The 21,468-nt window shown below is 40.3% G+C and overlaps 3 protein-coding genes and 1 non-coding gene across 5 annotated transcripts; 3 read left to right on the forward strand and 1 right to left on the reverse strand.

Annotated features, from left to right (window-relative positions):
- Positions 1-4,764: 4,764 nt before the first annotated feature.
- On the forward strand, positions 4,765-7,060 carry nppc (natriuretic peptide C). Its single transcript, XM_088394438.1, has 3 exons — positions 4,765-4,973; positions 5,439-5,731; positions 6,715-7,060. Exons 1-2 carry the CDS (start codon positions 4,881-4,883, stop codon positions 5,706-5,708), a joined length of 363 nt encoding a protein of 120 aa, XP_088250564.1. The 5' UTR covers positions 4,765-4,880; the 3' UTR covers positions 5,709-5,731; positions 6,715-7,060.
- A 2,254-nt stretch (positions 7,061-9,314) lies between these two features.
- On the forward strand, positions 9,315-15,280 carry nucleolin (nucleolin multifunctional protein). Of its 2 annotated transcripts, none has more exons than XM_088394360.1 (15): positions 9,315-9,482; positions 10,450-10,551; positions 10,631-10,745; positions 11,108-11,368; positions 11,545-11,718; positions 12,013-12,096; positions 12,198-12,321; positions 12,543-12,679; positions 12,747-12,873; positions 12,959-13,098; positions 13,204-13,333; positions 13,580-13,710; positions 13,898-14,024; positions 14,125-14,438; positions 14,556-15,280. In XM_088394360.1, exons 1-15 carry the CDS (start codon positions 9,465-9,467, stop codon positions 14,618-14,620), a joined length of 2,049 nt encoding a protein of 682 aa, XP_088250486.1. In that variant the 5' UTR covers positions 9,315-9,464; the 3' UTR covers positions 14,621-15,280. The 2 variants fall into 2 exon arrangements, with proteins under 2 accessions (XP_088250486.1, XP_088250487.1); XM_088394361.1 differs by having other exon boundaries at positions 13,207-13,333.
- On the forward strand, positions 10,900-11,037 carry LOC148388320 (small nucleolar RNA SNORA57). The gene has a single exon (XR_015862394.1). It is a non-coding gene; the product is annotated as a small nucleolar RNA SNORA57 (small nucleolar RNA).
- A 187-nt stretch (positions 15,281-15,467) lies between the features above and the next one.
- b3gnt7 (UDP-GlcNAc:betaGal beta-1,3-N-acetylglucosaminyltransferase 7) lies at positions 15,468-19,517 on the reverse strand. Its single transcript, XM_088394362.1, has 2 exons — positions 19,303-19,517; positions 15,468-18,440 (listed from the first exon to the last, which is right to left on the reverse strand). Coding segments are annotated over exons 1-2 (1,242 nt in total). The 5' UTR covers positions 19,305-19,517; the 3' UTR covers positions 15,468-17,200.
- Positions 19,518-21,468: the final 1,951 nt, after the last annotated feature.

Below are 21,468 nucleotides of genomic sequence, written 5' to 3' on the forward strand. Positions count from 1 at the left end.
ATGTCCACTAGTGAGCCAGATAAAATAGTCAACTACAGTTGACCCTGAAAAGTGCAAGGGAAGAGGTCACTCAGAGGTTATGTGAGCAGTTTGACAGCAGAGCTGAGATTGTCTTCAATACTTCCAGTCAGCCGCCCTTTTACAGCATTTAAAATGACTGCCGCCTTTCTTCTCACATTTTGGTGCAGCATATGTGATGAAAACTGATCTTTATTGAATTAAGTGCTGACTGTAAAGTTACCTACAATCAAGCAAAAGGAACTCTCAGGTCTCATGCCAGCAAGTTACTCTTGTGCCCTGTTCCGTCTGTCACACACAATGTTCATGTAATTCAAACAATTACATTCAATAAACACCAGTTCAAAAATCATTTCTGAGGTCATACATTAAACCTGAAGCAAAAGAAGCTCATGAGCCAAATCTCTGTAAACGTGTTGCATTCAGTAAAACAAATGGCAAAATGAAAACAAATATATGCAAATATTCTCTCGATGCTGTATGCAAACGTGCTCGAGATAAACATGAGTGGCATTTGTGCAGAACTACAAAGTTTGACGTCAGCAATCACCCACTCAATCACAGACACATGGGACAGAGGAGTGAGTGTTGGTTTGAATCCCCTCCTACCTGCCCATACCAGACTTGATTGATTTGTCTGATTTGAACAGGAATTCGCACGATTACGGTCACATTAAAATGGTGGGGATATCCCGGCAGCCAGTGGCAGCCAGGTAGACTTGAAAATGCAACATCATAATGGTACCAGATTTCCAGTCAGCCAGAACTATCGCAAATGTTTTTCTTCTGATTGGCTGCAATATCAGACTTCTTGTTTTTGGCACTCTCGATTGTGTTGACGTGCAGAATAATCTTTTGACAAAGAAAACCTTGTACAATTTTAGTGACTGTAGACATCACGAATCATAGACATCCGTATTTCCCCGACTGTTCATTATTACCTTGATAAATGACAGTTACATTCAAATTTAGTATATATAAAATGTGATATTAATAATTGGTAATTAATAATATTCACTGAGGGTGCAGTTTATTCACAATTCTCTTCACACGTTCTTTAAGAACTTCCTGAGCACTTTGGAGGGATAAGACACATCGGTGCGTAATTATTTTTTGGAGATTTATTTTATTTAGAATTTTAAAAAATGCCCTCCATTAAAATGTAAGGCCTTTTAAATTTTAGGTATTCATTTTTTATTATTCATTTGATTTTTAAGTTGATTTTTCTCCTTGTTTTGTTCATGCTTTGTTTTCTGGGGTGCCTGATTAGTCATATTAGTCTCAACTATGTCACCTCTGATCAGTTTCAGTTTCTTCCTTCCCCTTGTGTCCTGTGCACCTGTTCACAATCTTAATGTCTTCAATGTGTTTGGTTCCCTGCTGTTATTTAGTTCTTGTCAGATCCTCGTTACATGATCCGTGATGTTGTGTCATGTCAATTTTTCCCATTAAAACAAGCAATTTGATTAATTTTTAAAAGGTGACCTCCCAGCACAAAACCGATCACTTGGGTCGAAATTTAGAAACGGCGATATATACATTAACTAAAACGGCAATAAAAATGCTTGACAATAATGATTTCTAGATTGTAGGATATTTGTTGAAATTACATTATGTCAATTTAGATATTTGGAATTAGCTGGTCAATAGAGAAAATCATAAAGTTGGTGAACTGTACTCTTTGGCAACGCATATTTTCACTTATCAGAAATAAATTAAATACATTTATAATCTATATTTAATATAATTCTATTGAATCTCACAATTTTATATATCTAAACAGGGACTTGTATAATGCTCTTTTGTTTTTAATATTTTTTCATTTGTTTTTTAATGTTCGATTATTTTGAAAAATAATAATAATTATTATTATTATTATTTTAGAATCCATACGGGGCATGTGCAAAGTAATTCTGGCCAATTAGAAGCAGCCTTTCAGCATTAGCCTAGCAACAAGGATGTTTTGTTTGCATCATGAGGGATCGTATAACGGCAGCTTCTTGATGGACTGTATGTATGTGTAATGACATAGATTTAAATTTACTCCAGCACTGTAGAGAACATGCAGCTTTCTGTTCATACCGGATGTGGTTTTCCTTGTTTTGTGCACTGCTGCAACAGTTTTAACATACAGTAGTAGCACCAAATACAACCCTGTGACTTTGGTTGGAAATCTCCCCTGTGGGGTACCAAGTTTTCTGGCTCCCTAGCCATCAATCCCTCAAATTCCCCCACAGGCTCTGATCCCAATTCCTTTGCAAAGCAGACAATTGGTCCAATTCCCACTTACTTCAATATCCTGGTCAACCCCAATGACCCCAGTTCTGGTTGCATAGTAGCCCAGGCACCCAGTTCCGACTCCAGGCAATGCCAGTCTGACTTTGTACAGTACTAATGCAGCAGGATTCGCCCAATTTCTGTTCAGTTCCTGCCCAGCTGGGTGGTCACAGCCGTTCCACCTTTTCTCAGCCAGACCTGCACAGATCTACCGTAGTTTGGTATCAGAGGCACTTTCCAGACCCTCCCCAGAAGTTTTAAGTACCCCATAATGCATGCATCTAAACTGGCTCTTTGACAGGCTCTGTCAAAGCACTTGTTCCCGCCATATTGGTGGGTCCCCAGAACAGGCTCTTTCGAGCTCAGCCCTCTATCTGTATGTTCTCCAGGCTCCCTTCTGCCATCGTGTCTAATTAGTATTACCCATGGCTTGTCATTTATTCTCTTGACAGTGGAGCTCTCTCTCTGTGTCTCCTCCAATCTTCTCCTTTTTTTCTTCTGGTGTCCTCCACAGCTGTTAATAGCCTTGTAATAAATCTTTTGTGGATTTGGTTTGTTCTTGTCAGATCCTCAGTATGTGATTGCAGTGTGTGCTTCTTTTGTCCTGGGTATTTTTCATTGATTATTTAAAAAAAAATGTTCTTTGGAATTTCACCTGCCTTTGTTTCCTGGTTTCTTTTTCTGTATTTGGGTGCTACGAATGTGATACATTCACCTGATGTCCATGCAGGCAACGTTGCTTCAGTTCCCATTCCCATCCATTTGCTAATCAACAACTTACTGCAATGAATCTACTCCAACATACCTGTTCTTATCAAAATTACATAGAATAAAACAATATCAATATTAGTTTTCACTTTTGCATTCTAAATTGTAAAGTACTTTATACTTCTAGATTCTGTTTGTTCATTTTTTTATTAAAAAACAATGATATTACATGTATATTGTTTGGAAACATGAAGTTTGAGAGGACAGGCTCTTATGGTAGTCAAAATGTTATCCTGGTATTGGAGGCCAAAACTGGTGATACTGCAATAACTGTTTAGACTTTTCATAATTTATTTCACTGTATTCTTTTCCAGGGCATGTGCTTGTGTGTCTCTATGTAAATTACCTGTGTAAATTACAATGGCATGGCAATCTACATGCTCGGTAATATTTGATTCACCAGTTGTTTAACATAATATCCAGGAAACCTGTCACATGCTAGTCTACTTCTAATGTCTATTGCTCTATGATTCATAGTCAAATTAAGCAATGTTTTCATATCCATCAATGTGGTTTGTACAACATACTGATTCAGTCTCACATAATAGGGTTTTCCCAGTTCATGAAACGTTAAGGCGGAGGGTCAGTTGTTACAGTGTCTGGTTGCTATCTCCCGCAGAAAAGTCAACTCACCTATTCCAATATTTATTTCTGGGAATATTAGGATGAATAAAAGTCCTTGGTAGTATGACTATGCCACCGAAATACCCCAACTGCTCTCCAGGAGCTGGAAAGCTCCCCACTGCTCCACTTTCTCACTCATGTCTGTGTTGATGATTAGGTTAAAAGCAGAGGGCACATTTTGTAAGTATGGACATGAAAATAAAAAAGGGTCTTGTGTAATGTGAAATGACGTTTAAAGACAGGTTGAAGGTTGAATCTCTTACACGTATACGTCAAACTTACTAAGTGTTTTCATATGCTCACATGCCGCTATTAATCACTTTTACTTTGGATGATAGCGAGCCATTAAATTTGCACGAGTGCAATTCCATTTTTCGGCACAGCAAACACTGCCACTTTGTGTTTCAAAACAGACAGTGCTGCATGAGAATCCAACTTTCAAACTCTAAAAGTGTTCCCAGTGGTTATGGACAGTGATGTTATATCATGAGCATCCTAAATTTTGAATAAATAAATAATAATAAAAATAATTATTTAAAAATGGTGCAAAATGCAAGACCTTGTAGCATAAATGTCAAATTTCCCACAAACTTGCTTCAGTGCATGCTGAATTAATGTCCAATTGCAAGATTGGTTGTAGGTCAAAAGTGGAACATAATACTGTTCACAAATGCAATCATTTGTGATGTCAACTTAGAGAAGAAACGTGAACTTGTGCACCTGATTTTCATTTCTGCCTTTATTCTTTGCACCAAAGTTGCTTCTACAATTCCCAGCCTTTGAAACCACCTTCAGTTTCAGATGCTGCATCCCAGCCAGAGTTTTTAAGTGGGGTTTTAAAAAAATGTAGCCTATGCATATTGATAGATCAAAGTATATCCCATTTCCTCCGATGCCCCCATGACCGGAGCTTGTATCATTCAATTAATCCTTGGCGTGACGTACTCAGGGGCAGGTACAGAAAACAGAATTGGCGAGGAAGTACGTCTAGTACGCAGGTTGTCATGCATGACATCACCGTGGGCAGGCTATAAAGTGCTCTATGGGTTCATACACACAACCAGAGGAGCACTTGAGAAGCTTTGGACAACAGGACGAATCCGAAGCTTTTATTGGCTTCCCGCACTAATCGTACGCCCATCCTCTTGTTGCGCTCTGACCAGAGGAATCCCCCTCAGAGTACAGTTTTGAAGATGAACTTGTCTTACTTGGTAGCTTGTGGACTTATGGTCACGTTGCTTTCGGGGAGGATGCGCGCAAAACCTTTATCTGAGGCGCAGCAGAAGGTAAGAATGTTCGCTTTGTTGAGTGGAGAGCTGATGCTGCCGCGGGGGAATCTGTTGATTTCTACTTTGCGTTTTAGTCATGCCCGTGAACGTTTTAAAATATTTTTTTCTGCACTTCAGATGCACTTCTAGTTATACCCGCGACAGAATGCAACATACGAGTTATTTGTTGCTGTTTGTTCGTAAAATCACCATTACGCACAAACCAGAACTTTGTACCGCTTATAGTAGACACATCCATCCAGACCAGAGGAGCGTGCACAAAAAGCACCTGCCCGGCGAACTAAGCCTTTAAAGGGCAAAGCGGGGGTTTGAGCTGGGTGATATTTTGCGGCATTCGAAGACGTGTGCACATTGCTCCAACTTTAAATTTCCCAAATAACGTTGTTATGCTGCTACCGTTATCCAAAATCGTTTTTGTTGTGACGTCATTAATAATCGAGTTCTGATGTTTGTGTGTTATAGTCTCTCAGAAGTTTGCTGGGGGACGAGCTGACGGATTTTCTGGAGGCAGAGGAGCAGGACAGGCGGGTAGATGCTGTGCGCGCTCGGATGCGCTTACTGCGAGATTTACGCATGGACACCCGGAGAGGGATGTGGGCTCGGCTGCTCAACGACCAGCCCCCACCGAGGAAGCACAAATCTGGAAGCAAGAAAGGGGGTTCCACGGCGCGGAGTGGCTGTTTCGGACATAAGATGGATAGGATAGGGACCATCAGTGGTATGGGCTGCTAGTAATGGATCACAGCTATTTGACGGTGAGTGTTGACCATATATACAATTTACCCTTTATCAAATTTGCACTTCGCATTGCTAGCCTATAGATTAATGCAAAAACACAAAAGCTATCATAGAAAAGTGAGAAAAACAGATGGAGGGTGAGGCTTGAAAGAATAACTGAACATCCAGAATGCGTTCAATAGGTGGTAGCCTCTTGGCTGCAGAAAAATGAGCATCTCCAAATATTCCCTAACAGGTGCACTGCTTATATTTTCAACACTTGACTTGTGTGTGAATCCCACTGTTTGCAAAAAAAGCTATTACTTTTGGCTTCAATAATTAGTCCTATGGAATAAATTACTAATCCTACTGCAGGGACACACATTTATTCTAACCCTGTCAAGGATATACGTTCCATTCTACTATCCATACGTTATGTTTGGGTTGATGTAAAAACACATCACAACCATTTTATTCGTGATGTGTTTTGTATTGTTTGGTGTTTGGTGGAGCAGTCATTAAAGCTTACATGCTTGTCATCTTGGATGTCAAAGAGTACTACAACTCTACTCATGACAGGTCACTTCCGCTAAAAAGCCTAGGAAGCTATTTGAAGTTATATGTAGGATGCATTCCAGGTTGTTTTCTATCAAGAAATGTTACCACCATTACTGATAATAAAGTAGAAAGAAAGGTAGTGGTTGCAGCAGCACTGGAGCCACATTTTAAAAATCTTATTGCGGAAGTACATAATAAATAATAATATAATAATAATAATAAAATAATTGAATAAACTAAATGACTCACCTGTACAGTAAGTCATCATTGTAATATAATGGGGTGTGTGTATATTTGATCATGTAACACCCACCAGTCCTCCCATGAATTTCAAATGCATCATATTTGTCAGCTTGTGTGTCTTCTCTTGCAAAAATGAAAGTATTCAGTCACTTTGTAATATGGAACAATGCAATGCAATGAGTTGACACCACTAACATTTCATCTCTTCTCTTTTCCCCAGATCTCTGAAGGATGGGTTTGGAAAAGATCATTTTGTTCTCACCTGAAGGGAAAAAAAACTCAACAAGTGTCAGATTTTCTGTACGAAAGTCATCATGACCAGTATAAAAAGAGACTGAGACTGACAGTGCTACAAAAACCTCATATAAATATATCTAATAAATATGCAGTTACCTGTATATAAAGAGATATATACCATAAAAAATTTTCAGACAAGGTGTAAAAACTACCAACTGCAAAGCTGTATACTGTTGCTACTGTACATTCATGTACTACATCTTCCCCCTACAAAAAAATGTATTTATGTTAAGAACTATTTATATGTTTATAAAAAAGAGGTATTTATAAATGAGTTTTATTTATGTCACATTTTGAAAAATGATGCAAACTGCAGGTCAATTGTTTTTGTAAGTTTTTCTTTTGTCTCAGTTGTGATTGTTTTCAAAAATGATAAAAAAGAAAGAATATCCCATGTGTTCTCGGGCTTTTATGTTTTCATGAATGGAGTATAAGCGCAGTAGTTGATTCCCAAGCAGGGTAAAAGGTGTGATGCAACTTCTGGACGAATCCAGCTACGGTATATATGATCCATTACGACAGCAATGCGCACAAGTGTCCCGTGAAATATCATCAGCAGTGCTGCAGGAAATTATCCAACTTCATTTAAGTTCTCTAAAAATTACTGTTTTTCATTAAAAAGTCATGCATTTTATGTAGTAGAATGACAAGCAGAACAATTCAATGTTCATCCACCAGATGGCGTGGTTCACTCCCCTTTGTCTCCCACATAGTTACCCTTATAATATCATTTGATGCGTTTTAGATTCGCTGAGTTAATGCTAAATAATGTGACACTTTGAAAACTAACACATTTACACATGCTTACCTAATAAGAGGCATGTAGCATTCACTTTTTTACATTGTAAAAAGTGTACAGTGCAGCAGTACTACAAGTGATGCTGTCAAAGTGTAATACTGAGGCCCTCCGTTGGAGGGCAGACTGAATCTGAGGGAGCACTAAGACACCAGTTACATTTCATAATCCTATAATGAGTTTTGTACTTATCAGGTTCTAAATAATTCCAAATAGCAAAGTGAAATGAAAAAAAATCATATCAAGCATGTGGCTTAACCTGGAATATTTGTACTTTTATTTATAGTGTAGAGAGGGTGAATAGTCTGTACACTGTCTGCCCTGCGCTTGACAGAACTGTAACTTGTCCAATTTGTAATCTGCCTGTTGCCTGTAAATAAATTGGAATAGATTCAACTACACAAAAAATGCATTGATGATGTTGAGAGGAGTTTGATGTCCACTCTACACAGTGTGCGCAGAGATCAAGAGTTGAGCAATGCATAACGCAATGCTGCCTCGGTGTGGTTTTGATGGTTAATTACTCAAACATGATGTTTGTGTAGCATCTGAAGGGTGACTTGAAATTCAACCATTCATGCCCTGAGTTAGATGCACGCCCAAACTACGAATGGTGTCATTGTTTTGGAATGCATAATGACAGTCGTTATGATGCCTTTGTCCATCAATGAGTTGGTGGGTGGAAACTCATTACTATTCCATTCCACTGTGAAAGGGCCACGGAGCTGCCTCCAAGCCAAACGAGGTCATGTATACATCTATATGGTAAAAGCAGAATGGCTGAGTCTTTTGGAATGGAGGATAGGATGCCATTGTATGTGGATGATAAGTGGTTTTGTAACACCCCTTTTATGTTTAGCGATGGTCTTCCCACCTTCATGTACAGTCGATGACCTCTCACTCTTATTTCAAAAAAACTTTCTTCTTTGTCCAGAAAATGCACACTTTTAGTCAAAAAAAGTGTGTTGTTTCTCTTTCAGGTGCAGGTCAACAGCATGAATTGATGAAGCCCTGTTTGGACGAATGGCAAAATGTCCAGAAGAGTCCAATTGCAATTTAATGCTTCAAAAACCCCAAAACAACATTTCATCAGTATTCTGGGTATTACAATCCTAACCAGAACGTGGAATCAGGATCTCATATTCTGGTTTAAAATATCGATTTCTTGATTTAATTTTATCCACACAGAACTGATCCAGACTAAATGCTCTAAAATATGGGTGAAGGCCCACCTTTACTACTACTCTATTACTACTCTGACTACTCTGAGCCAGAGATGAAATTTAAATTATTTCATGTCATTATAAACGTGTAAATATTTGCATGGTCTATTAACAGTAGTTTGCAATAAACCATTCATGCAAGAACAATCCAAACAGTTCAACACAACTGTAGAACTACAACTAGCAAACATGTGCTATATGGAAACCACGTGGTCTTTAAGACAGCTGCCTCTGGTCCCCAGCATTGCCACATGTGAAATGCAGCCTGCCTGAACGAAATTCACCAAAATGGTTGCCATACAGAAGTAAACGATTTATTTCAAACTTTATTTATTTTCGTACAACAACCACTAGACTAACTTGTATTATTTAAATGTAGTGCATATCAAATAGTTGGTTGTGTTGGGGAAAAAAACTGCTTTCTCCATGAAGGCGAAGCGCGGGCGCGGTTCAAAGGAACTTTTGTCCGATTGGACGACACAACCACGTGGGAGGGGCCTCTCGTGAACGCGCTTACTAAGAGAGTAAGGAGCGCGTCCTCTTCTCTGTCTTTCCTGCGCAGTGCCCCATCGTGTCGGCACAACCACGTGCATCCAGTAGTTATTTGCTTGGTCTTTTCTACGTCCTGTTCATCGAAATACACACGCTATCACGATGGTGAAGTTAGCGAAGGTAAGGCAACCAAAAATTCTTTTTTTTCTTAAAAAAAAAAAAAAACGTATTCTTTACGAGTCCCGCGCACGAGGCCTTAATGTTGTAGTCGCGTCTTTTCAGAAATACGATTATAATCTACGGGAAGTTACATTTCACCTCTGCCAGTAAATGTTGTATTGAATCAAACCCATGTCGAGTGCCAGGCATGAACTAGGCAAATGTGATATAATTGCACTAAAATGAGCGCATCTTCCTAGATTTTGAGCGGCCATGTTGCCTTCCTCTTGGCTGCCAGCGAGGCCTGCTAACAGTTAGCAATTCAAGATGGCTTACATGCGCGTCCTCGTCTCGATCCCGCAATTTCAGTGCAAAGATTAATTCTGTTTACAGCCTGATTTGTGTCTTTCGACTCCGATGCTGCGCATAATATCTTTTTAATCATATCTTAATAATATTTTTGGGGAAAATGTTTAACGATTGCATTTACACGAGGGTTAGCAGAGCTCATGTATTACGGTGGCTCTTCTTTGACGTCAGTCGTTACGACGTGCTTTCTTTATCCTGCTTTGTTGTTTAAATTTTAGCGCCATTTCTCATCGTATTTCTTTGGTAAACAACTTAGATTATTTATTCCAGCATGGTTTGAATGTCTTTACACATTAGCTTCAATGCTAACGGGCTCATCGGCAGTGTTCCACGTGGGTTTTGCGCCTCCTCCATCGTCACACACGAGGCAGAACACGCGTCGCCCACGCCAGACCTCCAAACTTATGGCATACTGTACATTATATTGAACATAAACATGATGTACAATATTCAATTTTACGAATATTTCTAATACAGTAATTCCATTTAGGTGGAACGTTCCACATACCAAGCGATTTGAATGAAATGACTTCGAAATGAAACTTGATATTATTTAAGTGATTTTGAATGAAATGACTTGGATTGAAACTTGATATTATTTATTGTTTTCTAATTTTAGGCAGCAAACAAACAAGCAAATCAGAAGAAAAAAGCCCCTCCACCTCCCAAAGAAGTGGATGAAGAATCAAGTGAAGAGGACAGTGAAGAGGAGGAGGAGGAGGTATGGTAACTTTTCACTCCATTTGTCATGAATGTTTTGTCAGATAATTAACCACTTGCCTTATTGTCACATTTTACAGACTCCGCCACCAAAAGTGGTAAAAAAAGCTACACCAGCTAAAGCTGCTAAGGTTAATGCCAAAAATGGCCAAGCTGCCAAGAAAGCAAAAAGTGAAGATGATGAAGATGAGTCTGGTGAGTTTTTATTTTACGTGTCAATAAAGATGGGAGGGATAAGGGAAGCCTTGTGCTTTACCACCTAATGTTTGTAGTAATAAAAAAAAACTTTTGTTCATACGCTATCCAGAATGCAGGTATGTCCTGCAAGGTTGTTTCAATATGTACCCACCCTCCATTTCTTGGTCCGCATGTGGTCATCAGTACTCATGCGGGTAATGTTCGGAGGAAAAGTAACCTACAGCGCTATGTCTTCGGTGCTGGTGTGTTTCATTGTCCACCAGTTCTATCCTCAATCGCTGTGACATGACAAATGCTTTCAAGATAACGTCGTACTTTGCACCCAGTTTGGGAAAATTTCTAATTTGACGTGTTTGTAGATGAGGAGTCTGAAGAGGAGCCCCCACCACCCAAGAAAGGGGCTAAGCCTGCTGCAAAGGCCAAGCAATTGAAAGCCAAACCTACAAAGGAGCCTTCAGATGATGAAGAAGAAGATGATGATGATGACGACGACGACGATGAAGAATCTGAGGAAGAGGCCCCCCCTCCAAAGGCTGCAAAACAAGCTGCTAAGCCAAAAGCTAAGCCAGCTAAACAGGAGGAAGAGGATGAGGAGGAGGATGAGGAAGAGGATGAAGATGGTAAGCAAATGCAATTTCTTAAGATTTGGGATATTTTGCAAGTGATGATCAAAGGGACTTAATACTGACATTAAACTGTATGATGTCACCTTATTTACTTATCTGATGCATTAACATGTAGTTTATGCTTGGCCCCCTACATTGTCCAATGGCTGAATAACTTTCTGTGGTTTCAGAATCAGATGAGGAAATGGACACAGCACCTGCTCCAGCAGCTGCCAAAGCAAAGAAGGCAGGCATGGTAAAAGCTAAGGAGGAGTCTGAGGATGAAGATGACGATGAGGAGGAGGAGGATGAAGACGACGAGGAGGAGGAGGATGAAGATGACGAGGAGGATGATGAGGCAGAGGGTGGGTTATGACATTGAAATGTAATGTTTGAAACGGGTTTAAGTGTTGCACTTGCCCCCTTTAAATAATCTTGATAAACTATATGAAAACATGGAGAATGGAAGGGCTCATATTATAAAGGTTAAAGGTGTCGCAGTAAATTCAGCTTACATTACTCCATTTTCATTGTGGGGTTTGCCCAACAAATTGTTAAATCGCTAGGGGCTGGTTTCAAAATATTCTTGAATTGTACCAACCCAACCGACTTGGGCAATTTGAAAGCCTGAAAGCTAAGTCTCTGACCTTAATTAACAGACGCCCCGGTGACTCCTGCGAAGAGGAAGGCTGCTGCCAAGAAGGACACACCTCCTGCCAAGAAGGCAAAGTCTGATGGAGAAGGTAAGGATTTTCTAACTCGCTGATTAAATGTCTTTTTCACACGTCATTTGACAATGGCTGATGTTGCTTGTACTAACGAACATTCTAACTTGTGTTTTAAGGTTTCTGTCTGTATGTTGGCAACTTAAACGCAAACAAAGAGTTTGATGAAATCAAAGACGCAATGAGGAAATTCTTCTCCAAGAATGACCTTGAGGTTTCTGATGTCCGGTTAGGTGGTTCCAAGTAAGACATTTTATTGCAAATTCAATTAACAGGTTAAATTCAGAAATCTTATTTTTGTTCTAGAAACATTTCTACTGGTGGTCTACTAGTGAACTGATCCAAATGTCCTGTTCAAAACTGTTTTGACAGAATTGCGAGAAATTTAAGACGAAGCATTTTCTACCACATTTACCTAGATGTGATTTCCAATGTCATTTTGATTCTCACCTGTTTTTCAACAGGAAATTTGGCTATGTGGAATTTTCAAGTGAGGAAGATATGGAAAAGGCACTGGAACTCAATGGCAAAAAGGTTATGGGCCATGAAATCAAGATAGACAGGGCCAAAACCAAGGGGGCCTCCCAGGATTCCAAGAAAGGTACAACTGGTGCCCACTAGATCACATTAGGATGACATTATTGACCATGTTGATTTTGTGTTCTTAGAAAGGGACTCACGGACACTTTTTGTAAAAAACCTTCCCTTTGCTATCACTGCTGATGAATTAAAGGAGGTTTTTGAAGATGCGGTTGATGTCAGGGTGCCATTGGGCCAGAATGGAACTGGCAGAGGGTAAGAGCATTTACTAAAGACTTGGTAAATGTACCTACTTGGGTTATGAAATGTTCATTTTGCGTAACATTCCCCTCCCTTCCAGAATTGCCTACCTAGAGTTCAAAAGTGAGGCCGATGCAGAGAAGACTCTGGAAGATGCACAGGGTTCTGACATTCAGGGGAGGTCCATTGTTCTCGACTATGTAGGAGAAAAAAGCCAAAAAGGACCCAATGCGTTTGCAGGTAAATGCACAGCAGATTGCTTTTCCTTGTGTGAACTTGGTGTTGAATATAGTGGAGAAAGGAGCATCTACTTCATTGGTCTAATGTGCATTTTGTTTCTTTCAGCAGCAGCTCCAGCCTCCAAAACACTAGTGGTGAATAATCTAGCCTTTAGCGCCACTGAAGAGGCCCTGCAGTCTATGTTTGAGAAGGCAGTCTCCATTAGAATCCCACAGAGAGATGGTAGACCCAAAGGGTAAGTAAATTGTTTGGTAACGTTCAGCATGCAGTTTTCCTGCAACCTTCTCATGAGCTCTTCACAATCTTGCCATGATTGTGCATGGATTCGCAAGAGAAGCAGAGCTATTGCACAGGTTATGCAGGTTTACCCCAGTCATGTGGGGGGTTGACTGTCCATGTTTGCTGTGCTACAGTGTTTTAACACATGGTGACCTTGTGTAGTTTGAAACCGGTGAGCTCATTTTGTCTTCATTTTCCACAGGTTTGCATTTTTAGAATTTGAAAGCACAGAAGATGCAAAGGAAGCCATTGATACAATGAACAACACAGACCTTGAGGGTCGCACAATAAGGCTTGAATTTAGCCAGAACAGCGGCAGCAGGTCAGATGGAGGTAGGTCTTCAAACAGGGTACTTGGATTCTGTGCTTGCTCAAACATGATGAAAACTTAATCGTCTGAAACTCTGATGAGTTCAATGATAGTCAAGTGCTGATCTTGTTTAACACTGTACCTTGAGGGTTGACTTTGTTCTAAGTTTAAATGAGCCTAACAATTTTGTACTTTGTGTTTTGAAACCAGGTCCAACAAAAACTCTTTTTGTCAAGGGTCTCTCAGAAGATACCACAGATCAAACCCTTAAGGCTGCATTTGACACAGCAGTGGGTGCTAGGATTGTCACAGACCGAGAAACGGGGTATTCTAAATGGTATGTTGAGTCTTTGACAATTTCCTGTCCCACTGTGATAATAATGTTATAAGTTGCAGCTATGTGCTCCAGGACTAAAGTGAAGTGGTTTCTTTTTTAGCTTTGGCTTTGTGGACTTCGATAACGAAGATGACTGCAAGGCAGCCAAGGAGGCTATGGACCAAGGTGAAATCGACGGGAACAGCGTGACCCTGGACTATGCCAAGCCCAAGGGAGAAGGTGGCTTCCGTGGTGGGCGCGGTGGAGGTGGTTTTGGCGGTGGCAGAGGAGGGCGTGGTGGCTTCGGCGGTGGACGTGGCGGCCGCGGCGGTGGTGGCTATGGCGGCCGTGGTGGCGGATTCGGCGGTGGATTCGGCGGCAGAGGAAGAGGAGGTCCTCGTGGAGGGGGACGTGGACGCGGCGGCGGCTTTGGGGGTAAATAGTTTTGGGCCTATTTATTTTATCTAATAAAACTGGTTTTCCCCCCACAGTTCCTGTTACCCTGTAGTGTTTGTAGGATTGAAATTTTCTGACAGACCATTGTCTTTTTAGGTGGGCGCGGTGGTGGAGGATTTGGAGGCAAGCCCCAGGGGAAGAGAATTAAGTTTGATGAATAATTTTTTTTCTTTTTTTTTCCGTTTTTTTTACTTCATGGACTCTGGTTTAATCTGTTTTCAGAGCTTTTGGACATTCCAAAAAGCATCCTTAATAAATATTTAACTGTAAGCGGGCATTTTAGCCCATGTATTTAGAATCCGCCAGCTTCACCTACCCTCCTGTGCCAATATGGCGCTATGACCTTTCAACTCGCTCGAGTACTGAATGTCCTGAGTAATATAACCTGCGCCCATAAACCTCTTTAGTTTATAATTCTAAGAGGGACTGGGTCTGGCAAAACAAGTTTGCTGTGAAAACTGAGGCTAGTCCCCCATCCATTTCTCCCACCCCTCTCCCTCCGAGACATACATGTGTAAATTAAACTGCTTGTATAATTTCTATTTTACCATTTTGTAAAAAAAAATACACTTGTATCCACTTTTGGTTTTGTTTGTCGTTTAGTTTGCTTTAGTCTTACTGTAATGTGTAAAGCATTTTGATAGGATTTGAATCTCCAAGAGTTTAGTGTTATGGCGCTGGAATATTCATGTTTATCGGAATGTGTGTTAAGTTTGGAGAAAGACTGCACCGCAATTGTGTAACATGTTTGTAGTGTTGACTGTTTCCCATTTGAGAATACAATGTCTCGATGAATAAACCTTGAAGGTGGTGATTTTTAACCGGGTGATCATTTCACTGTCAATTTTTATAATTTCAAAATCCATACTGACTTAGGTGTATCTAGGCTTGCACTCAATGTTTCATCAGAATGCAAGTTGAAAAGATTCTTTATATGCACGGTTAGCATTTCAAAATCAATGGTTTGTGACTAAACCATTGATTTTGAAATGTGCTGTTTTTCTTGGGTGAATTTCGTCCACTAGGGGGTAGTCAAGCGACAGCTGAGGGATCTAGTTAGTGTAATTGCTATATCACTCATTTTAAAAGAACAATGACAGCACAATGGGACTTGTAAAGCTTGAGCAGACTTAGCATTTATTGATACAGAATTAGTTTACTTTGCCCAGCCTTACCCCATTCCATAATGTTTGCTTGCTGTGATGTGCTTGAATTATCTAGTCACGTGATGCCTGTCAGTGCTTTACTAAATACTAGTCTTAGGAAAATTTAAGATTAACTAAACCAGCGATTAAATATACTACAAAGACTATACTAATGTTGCAGTATAGTGAATGAATATATTCCTTCACTATAATCTTACATTAGTACAGTTCTGCAACTAAGGAATGCTTTTAATTTGAACCCAAGTCCTTAACATTCTCACCTCTCCTTGTACCAACAAAGTTGTTCTTCTTTGAGCCTTTAAGAAAAGATTGAGTGGTAGTGTGAAAGACTGCTGTGCCCTCCAGTTAACCTATTAACCAGACTGACATGAGAAGACTCCCCCAATTCATGTCAACAAACATGGTGTTGATCAGCAGGCTACTTTGGGAACCCGTGTGTGTGGTTTGAGTGGAATAGCTTGAGTGGCAAATTTACCCTGGATTTACCATTGCCAGTGATTGATGTAAATTTCCACAGGGACAACCATGATATGTAATTGCTGTTTCCACCAGGTTAAAAAAATAAAATCATTCCCTATTTTAGTTGGAAATTTTGTGTGCAGAATGTAAGGGCTGAAATCTCAATACCTTAAATGGCTTAAACGGTTAAATTAAATTTAGAGCCAAGACAAAAACTGCTGATCGAGGACATATTTACAACACTAAAAATAATTGCTGGCACCAAAATGAGATATTTATTTACACTCATATTCACATATAGAATATTGCTTAACATCCACTCCCAGTATAGTTATCATGGATTCCATGCTTTAAAATTAAACATCAACCCCACATTTGACACCCATTTGTCAAGGACAGGACTCTTAAATTAACGTCTTACATATTCGTACCGCTGATAATTTTAGTACAGGGTCATAATGTAAACCTATTTTTGAAATACCAACAATCCCAGTACTATAGAGTAGCAGATGTCCACGGCAGTCACATTCTTTGCCAAGTGCAATACAAAAATTGATTAAAATATTTATGCTTGTCCAAACAAAGAGCACTGGTAATTTTATGATATAGGCTGATGCCTTTTAGCCACACTCCTACACCCAGATAAAAAATATTTTTATTGCTAACAGTCATTTAAAAAAAAAAAAAGGAAGGATTTGTTTCTTTGGACAGGCATAAACATTCATAACTATGTTTACGAGAGATCACATTTGTGGGTTTATCATCAGTTACATCATTGACCAATTAGACAATTAATTAATTATGCTCAAGGATGGAGGCCCACAGTGTCACTGAGCACCAAGCTAGGCCAATATCACAAAGATCACTCTATGTCTTTTGTGTTTCCATTGATGCCACAGCGTTAGTGTTAGGTCTTGGAACTACCTTATAAATACCACAATTTCCCACTCTATAAGTTAGGGGATTTTAAAGAACCTCTTTGCAGTGTGCAGAGCTGGCAAATGCTGTCCCATTTTCTCTCCACAGAAAGGAGAATATACATTGCTCGCCAGTTTCAGCAGAGATCAACATTCAGCTAACCTTCTGGGTGCTGTCCATTCCCTTGTCCTCGTCAAGCTATAGGATCTCAACTTTCTGCGAGCATACCAGGTCACTGTTGACCAGATTCCACATGTGTCGAAGTTCCAACGGGAGCAGTTTGTGAACAACAATCATGCTCCTAAAGAAACAAGGTTCTCTGTTCAACTTACTGCTCTTGTTTTTCACAAGGCCAAAGGTCTTAAAGGCGTTGTGTTTTATCGGAGTGACCTGAAGCACCTCGAGGCACATACCCAAGAAGACGTCATCAATGGGGTACAACTCCAGGGTGTCTGCCACCCAGTGAAGCCTCCGTGCCACCGTTCCATCCATCAGAAAACCTCCTCCGCCAGCATATGGAGGGTAATGAGATTTGTTGTACAGAGCTTGTGGGATGTAGTACTTGTTTTCCTTTCTGCGGATTGGCTTGGCCTTAAAAATCACATCCCCGACAAAGAGATTCCTCACATGGCCCGTGCTGTCGAGAAACTCGAAAATGTTCTCCACGTTGACGAAGACGTCATCGTCGCCTTTAAAGATGTAGCGAACGTTCGGGCAGTAGGTGTGGAACCATTTGAGGAAATGAGTCTCCTTCAGGGTGAGATTGAAAAAGCTATCCAAGAAGTCCCACTGGAGGATATCGCCGAAGATTTGGTTCTCATACTCCACAAGCTTCTGATGGTTTGCCCTTTCGGCACGACTGGATGGTGTAGCAAGAAGGAAAAGGGTCTTTATCCTCTTGCCATTCAACACTCGCTCCTTTCCCCAAGTTTTCCGAATGACCTCTCTACGGTCATACTGGGTAGCCACCGACTTGATCACCATCAGTAAATATACGTCCCCTGAGCACTTCTCAGGATGGTTGAGGAGCATTGGAAAGTAACGGCAGTGTCGATAAAGCATGAACTGCTTGAAATTTTCCTCCAAGCCCCGGAACCAATCCTGGCCTGAGAAATTGAGATTGGCGCTACAGTTGGAGTTGGTTACACCCCAGGTTGTAGGAGTTTTTTCTTCAGTGACATGCGAGTTCCGGGTGGTTGACCGACCAGGTGGAAAAAGCCGGTGTTTGCTCGTCTTCCAAAAACTCGTTATTCTCAGAGAGGAGTGTAAAGCGCCAGATTGCGCTCCGTCTGAGGCATCCATGCGAGCCAGCCTCTCGAGTTGGGACTGAGCCACCATGTTGATGCTTCCCCTGTGGACAACAGTCAGTGCCACCACTGCAAGGCAGAACATGACAGCCACACTCTTGTACACCTTCCAGCGATCTCTGTTGTTCATCCTGGTCAAGATAAAGCAATACATTTCAATCCAGTGCATTGTATTTTTAAAATATTTCCATTGAAGTCAGATAAAACCACAAATTTCGGACTGCAGCCAGACACTCAAGACATTGCTTTAGCTAAAACTCATTCACTGCCATTCACAAGTGGCTACTTAGAACTTTTGTAAATAATTGGGATCGGTATGAGAGTGCCTGATGCTTCTCCACTGTAAATTTCATACTTGGAAACAACTTTACTGATGGACAACCGATGGAAGTTCACAGGTGGAAACGGATGGAAAAAAAAGCTTTTTTTCCCTTCATTTTTTAAACTTTGCTTGAAGATAACAAAATAGCTGTTTAGGAATGTGACTATTGATACCTAAAGAAAATACAATGGGTGAATAAATACCCATTTATTCATTTGCATTTTCTCTAGGAGAAATTTGATGTGCGCTCAGTAAAATAAAATTTAGTTGCCATGATCACATATTTTATTCTTATGTATACGTTTTCCTTTGTGTAGCCTGCAAATCAAAGAATGCGTTTCATTAATACTGTACTCATTTTTGCGTGCAAATAAAGGATGTCACATACTGAAAACTGACCCCACCCCCGCCCCTACCCACCATTCCTTTTTTTTAAAATAAAAATATTATTATGATGACATTAAGTGCTAGAGTAAAAACTGTTCATTTGTGTGGTATCACTTTTGTCAGAATTTGTAATTGTCACGTTTCCATCATTTCATGCCAGGGCTCGTTGCGCTTTCCAAAGACACTCCTATATGAGACCTTAGCTCTTTTGTTTCAAATTAAAATTCACCTCCCCTTAAACTTGATTTAAATACAGTTCTACCCATCATTCAAAAAACACTTACATTGTGCTCGGGTCTGTGGAGTTGTCGAGGTGATGTAAGGAAACAAACCAGTTAAATCAGAGCAGAAAAGTCTAGAAGAAGATGGTAAAAATCCTTTCCATGAAAAGTCTTCTTGCAACTTATTGCAAACACAGACAGACACACAAATGAAAGAAGACGTGTATGTTGCAGCTGCATACTCCGCTCACTCCCCTTCGGACTTGCCTTTTCAACACGCACCCACTGCGCGCACCGCATCCGCGCACACGTCACACGAGAAAAGCCCACCCAACCAGAACGGTGCAAACAAATGTCAATTCATCAATATTTTATGGAGCATTTTCTGATATTATCGGGACGAAAATTATATTCTTTTTCTTTTGTCTGGAAACTTGGCTTTTGACAAAGTAAAATATAGCATATGCTTTCCTACTTACTGTAGCAATTGTGGCCATGTTTAGAATACCAAACTCAACAGCAGCAGCAATACAGTGAGCCCTCTCTACTTCGCGTTTCGTTTATCGCGGCTTCACTACATCGCGGATTTTTTTTTCCAAATTAAAAAAAACATTTAAAAGTCAAAATAAAACTTATATATTGAGGAAACGTGTCTAACCTTTAGGACAATATAGTATTGCTCTAAATGTTCGTTTACATTCCTTAAGAAGTCCGTTTTCGCGTGTTAGCACGATCGCGAATTAGCATCTTTCCGCTAACTCGTTAGCCTACCCAGTACTTCTTGTTGGTGACCGTACTTCGCGGATTTCACTTATCGCGGGTGGTTTTTGGAACCAATTATCTGTAAGAAACGAGGGATTACTGTACTATAATAATAACGACAGTAATAGTAATTCATCATTCCATCTATTATCCTAGCCGATCAACCTGAGCGTGTGCTGATTTGTTTCATAAAAGTATCTGATAAAGATTGCAGAAGATCAATTTAATTGGATGTCATATTGGGATTTCCATTACACGTGCGCCACAATGACTTACTTAACTATTATTATTCAATGAGGAGTGGACAGGGTGCTGTGACATCAGCAAGAGGCCTGCTGTTAATGAGCAGTGACTGTGCAAACTCCCAAAGTTTTTACGAGCCTGTAGACCTTTCCTGGTCACTGTGTGATTTAGGCTTATACTGGGGTTAGGGTTGGGGCAGGGCTACTCAATTACAAATTCGGTGGGGTCAAATTTTCAAAACAAGATATGTAGCCAGGCCATGCACAGCATTCTTTTTAGTTTCTTATGTTTAATCTGGCATCAAAACGTAAAGCAACAATGACAAGCACAATACTGGGACCAACAGTGGTCTTCCGCTGCTTTGTCAACTCGTGAAAGGACAACAACATGCCTCGGTGTGTTTCAAAATAGGAATTTTCTCAATCCGAACACAGCTGTGATCCAAATGGCCCCCTTCCTATCGTTCTCTCTATTTCCTGCATCCTACAAGTTATCCTTCTCAGGGCCATGTGCATCCTGTTGCCTGCCGACGCTGCTTTTTCCCGTTTGGATTCTTCTCCCCCCTCTCTTGCAGTGACATTGTTCATCAGTGACGGCCCACAGTCCTCATCAAGAGGCTGCATGGCAGCCCGCATACAATGTGGCTTTTCTCACCTCCACGAGGCATTTTAGCACCTCTTGGCGCTTTGTTTTACTTTTATAGCTCGCATACGTCAGCTTGGTTTCTACAAGCGCAGGAGGTTATTTTTAGTTTAAAAGATATTAATGGATATAAATATTTTGCAACATTTTTGTTCACGTCACACTACAGCACAGGTGTCAAACTCAAGGCCTGGGGGCCAGATACGGCCTGCCACATCATTTTATGTGGCCTGACAAACTGTGCATCAAATTTGTGTGTCATTACTTGAATTGCCAATTATCTTCACTTTTAATAATATCTTTTTTTTCTCAATATTTGACCAGTTTTTACTCGTCTGACTTGAAAACGAGTTATTTGTCAGTTTGTTTCGTAGGTTTTACTGTTTATAATATGAGGTGTTCATTCATTTATTTGGGTTGACAGTCATAATGGCATTCCAAAAGAAGCTATGACTATAATGCGGTTAATAATTAGTGAACAGATTCCCTGTATGAGAAAAAAAGCTGAATTTTAAACAGGTAGAATGACTTGGTTGACATCTTTGCCTTGCTACGTCTCCACCAGTTGTTCCTTTTCATCTT

The sequence above is a fragment of the Syngnathus floridae genome, chromosome 13 (assembly GCF_059516105.1).
Source record: "Syngnathus floridae isolate MCC-2025c chromosome 13, RoL_Sflo_1.0, whole genome shotgun sequence".
NCBI lineage: Eukaryota > Metazoa > Chordata > Actinopteri > Syngnathiformes > Syngnathidae > Syngnathus > Syngnathus floridae.

Excerpts from the sequence above, each read along its gene's own strand:
- nucleolin (XM_088394360.1), top strand. Across the intron at positions 11,369-11,544 it reads TGAGGAAGAGGATGAAGATG|AATCAGATGAGGAAATGGAC; the intron begins GTAAGCAAATGC and ends CTGTGGTTTCAG. Across the intron at positions 13,334-13,579 it reads AGAGATGGTAGACCCAAAGG|GTTTGCATTTTTAGAATTTG; the intron begins GTAAGTAAATTG and ends CATTTTCCACAG.
- nppc (XM_088394438.1), top strand. The coding sequence starts at position 4,881 with ATGAACTTGTCTTACTTGGTAGCTTGTGGACTTATGGTCACGTTGCTT. Across the intron at positions 4,974-5,438 it reads TATCTGAGGCGCAGCAGAAG|TCTCTCAGAAGTTTGCTGGG; the intron begins GTAAGAATGTTC and ends TGTGTGTTATAG.